Below are 2,635 nucleotides of genomic sequence, written 5' to 3' on the forward strand. Positions count from 1 at the left end.
AAAGAAAGTTTTGTAGGGCTGGGGAGATGGCTCAGTGGAATAAGTGCTTCCCTGGCAAGTGCAAGGGCCTGAGTTCAATCCCCGGTTCCAAAAAGAAAATTTTGCTATCTCTGAAAATGTAACACGTAATCACTGTAATGGAACAGAACATCGTTGGGTCTGGATGTGGAATAGGAGCTTGGGAACCAATATGTAGACACTCTCACTGTCAGGGTTAAACACGAATGAATAGGTGGTTTGACTCTAAGGCCTAGGATGAAAGGAGAGATCCTAGGAGCTGGGCGTGGTCCCAGCTCTCAGGAGACTGAGATTGGATCACCAAGAATTCCATGTTAGCCTGGGCTCCACAGTGAGTTCAAGGCCAGCATGAACTCCATAGTGAAACTCTGTCTCAAAAAAGTAGAATAAAGCTGACTTGCAATTAATAATTCCAAACCCCACTTTACTAAGCTCTCACTTAATATGTCCTCACTGGCTTGAACCATGGGTGGGACATGTGTGGCCACACAAACTGCCTCTTGGGTCTCAGGCCTGCTGAGACCATGTTAGAACTTCCAGTGCACCTAAGGTCAAAAAAAGTGCCAAGGGGCTGGGGATGGAGCTCAGCAGTGCAAGTGCCTGCCTGGTAAGCTTAAGGTCCTGAGTTTGATCCCTGTACCAAAAAAAAAAAAAAAAAAAAGAGGCCCTACTTAGTAAGCAGCCCTGTACCAGTCCCAATCAAGAGACTAACCTTCAAAATAAAGATGAATTCTTAACTGTAAACATGCAAATTGCCATGTGCTCCCTGGTTTGGAAATATTAGGTCATTTCAAAAGGAAAAATTTTAATTAACATGGAAGATAGAGTTCATTGCACTAAATAATAAGCTCCTTCCTCTGGACTACATAATTTTGTACGTGTTAAGTAATAAGTCTTTGGTCTGTTAGCTAAAAAAAAAAACAAAAACCAACAACAACAAAACCTTATCCTAAAAAGCAACTCTACAAACTATTAAAAGAGAGTCAAGATATTTTTTTTTTCTCTGTGGTATTGAGGATTGAACCCAGGGTCTTTGCACTAAGCTATAACCCAGCCTTTTTTTATTTTTTATTTTGAGACAGTAACTCTCTAAGTTACTATGTTGCTCAGGCTGGGATCAAACTTGAAATTCCCCTGCCTCAGCCTCCCAGAGTGCTTGGTGACAGATGTGTGCCACCACCCCTGGCCACCAGCTCTTCTCTAAATGAGTAGCGGGCCACGGTATGGTGACTTCTGCAATGTAAGAAATGAAAGCAGAAGGCAGTTTCACCATGAGAGGAGTTAGGCAGAGGATGGGTGGGCATAACCAGCAGCAGCGCTTGTGAAGAAAAGTGACCTGAGCAGCAGAATAATGGGGGCAGACCCTTTCCATAGGGGTCTAGCTATGATCATTCCATATCTCACCCAGTCACCCAGATTTAAAAGGATAATCATAGCTTTTGTATACAACAGTTCGAAAAAAAATAAAATAAATTTAAAACAAAAAGAGTTTGTACATGCCTATCATCCCAGCACTCAGGAGGCTGAGGAAAGAATCGTTTCGATTTTTTTCTTTTTTTTTTTTTTTTGGTGGAACCGGGGATTGAACTCAGGCCTTTGCACTTGCCAGGGAAGCACTTATTCCACTGAGCCATCTCCCCGGCCCCCAATCGTTTCGATTTTGAGGCAAGCCTGGGCTACAAAGTGAATTAAAGACCAGCCTGAACCGCACAGTAAGTTGAAAAAGACCAAAAAAAAAAGTTTGTGTGAGTTTCCTTTCTAGGGACTTGTTTCTAGAATTATCTCACTTGAGAGTATCTCACAGAATCATACAACTGAGGATTTGCCTATGAATACGTAGTTTCGCCAGGGAGATAGCCCAGCAGCAGAAGCCTGCCTGGCAAGTGCAAGGTCCTGAGTTCGATCCCCAGTACCACAAGACAAACACACAAACAACCCAGAATATGTTGTTTCTTTAGAACTTATAATCATCAATTACAAGCATTCCACTGTGATGAGAGAAACAGAGAAAGAAGGGAATGAAGCCCACATTTAATGTATTTATTCTTAAAACAGAAAAGAATGACAAGTAGGGGGTCCATGAGAAACAATTGTGGGTGACAATACCTCTTCAATCAGCTTAGTGTTTGACTTTTCTAATGAGTCAACTCTTGAATGAAGGCTGCTGACTGTGCTGCTGAAATTAACAAAGAGAAACTCATTCAGAACCCTGTGGCAAAGGCAGTACAAGCGCAGCATCCAGGGCCAGGAGGCAGGGTGCACCACCGCCCTCCACAGGGGCTCACGCCCCACACACAGATACACCACCACCCTCCACAGGTTTCTAGCTTGAGAAAATTTATTCACTTGCATAATCCAATTTGGCTAGAACAGCAAGAAAGACTATAGGAAAAGAATCAGAATTTCTATTAACATTCCACTTGGTGCTGCTCATGACTTAGTGTCCTCTTGGGATCAATCTTATTATCTGAGAACAGAAATTCCATGCAAAGATCATTGAATATTGTTTTTCTGGGCTTTTTTGGAACTAAGAGTCAAACTCACAACCTCATATTTGCCAGGCAGGTGCTATGCTGCTGAGCTATATCCTGGCGTCCTGAATATTATTAAAATTATA

At 42.4% G+C, this 2,635-nt stretch overlaps 1 protein-coding gene across 7 annotated transcripts in view; it reads right to left on the minus strand.

Moving 5' to 3' along the window:
- Rufy2 (RUN and FYVE domain containing 2) overlaps window positions 1-2,635 on the minus strand; it is a 35,913-nt gene that overhangs the window by 15,758 nt on the left and 17,520 nt on the right. For 6 of the 7 annotated variants that reach the window (XM_023716213.1, XM_023716211.1, XM_023716209.1 and 3 more), the window contains one exon: window positions 2,125-2,194. In XM_023716213.1, the coding sequence (XP_023571981.1) occupies window positions 2,125-2,194 (70 nt within the window). The remainder of the gene's footprint in view (window positions 1-2,124; window positions 2,195-2,635) is intronic. The other variant, XM_023716210.1, reaches the window with a different exon arrangement.

Source organism: Octodon degus, unplaced genomic scaffold (genome assembly GCF_000260255.1).
Source record: "Octodon degus isolate 3935 unplaced genomic scaffold, OctDeg1.0 scaffold00046, whole genome shotgun sequence".
NCBI classification, from domain to species: Eukaryota; Metazoa; Chordata; class Mammalia; order Rodentia; family Octodontidae; genus Octodon; species Octodon degus.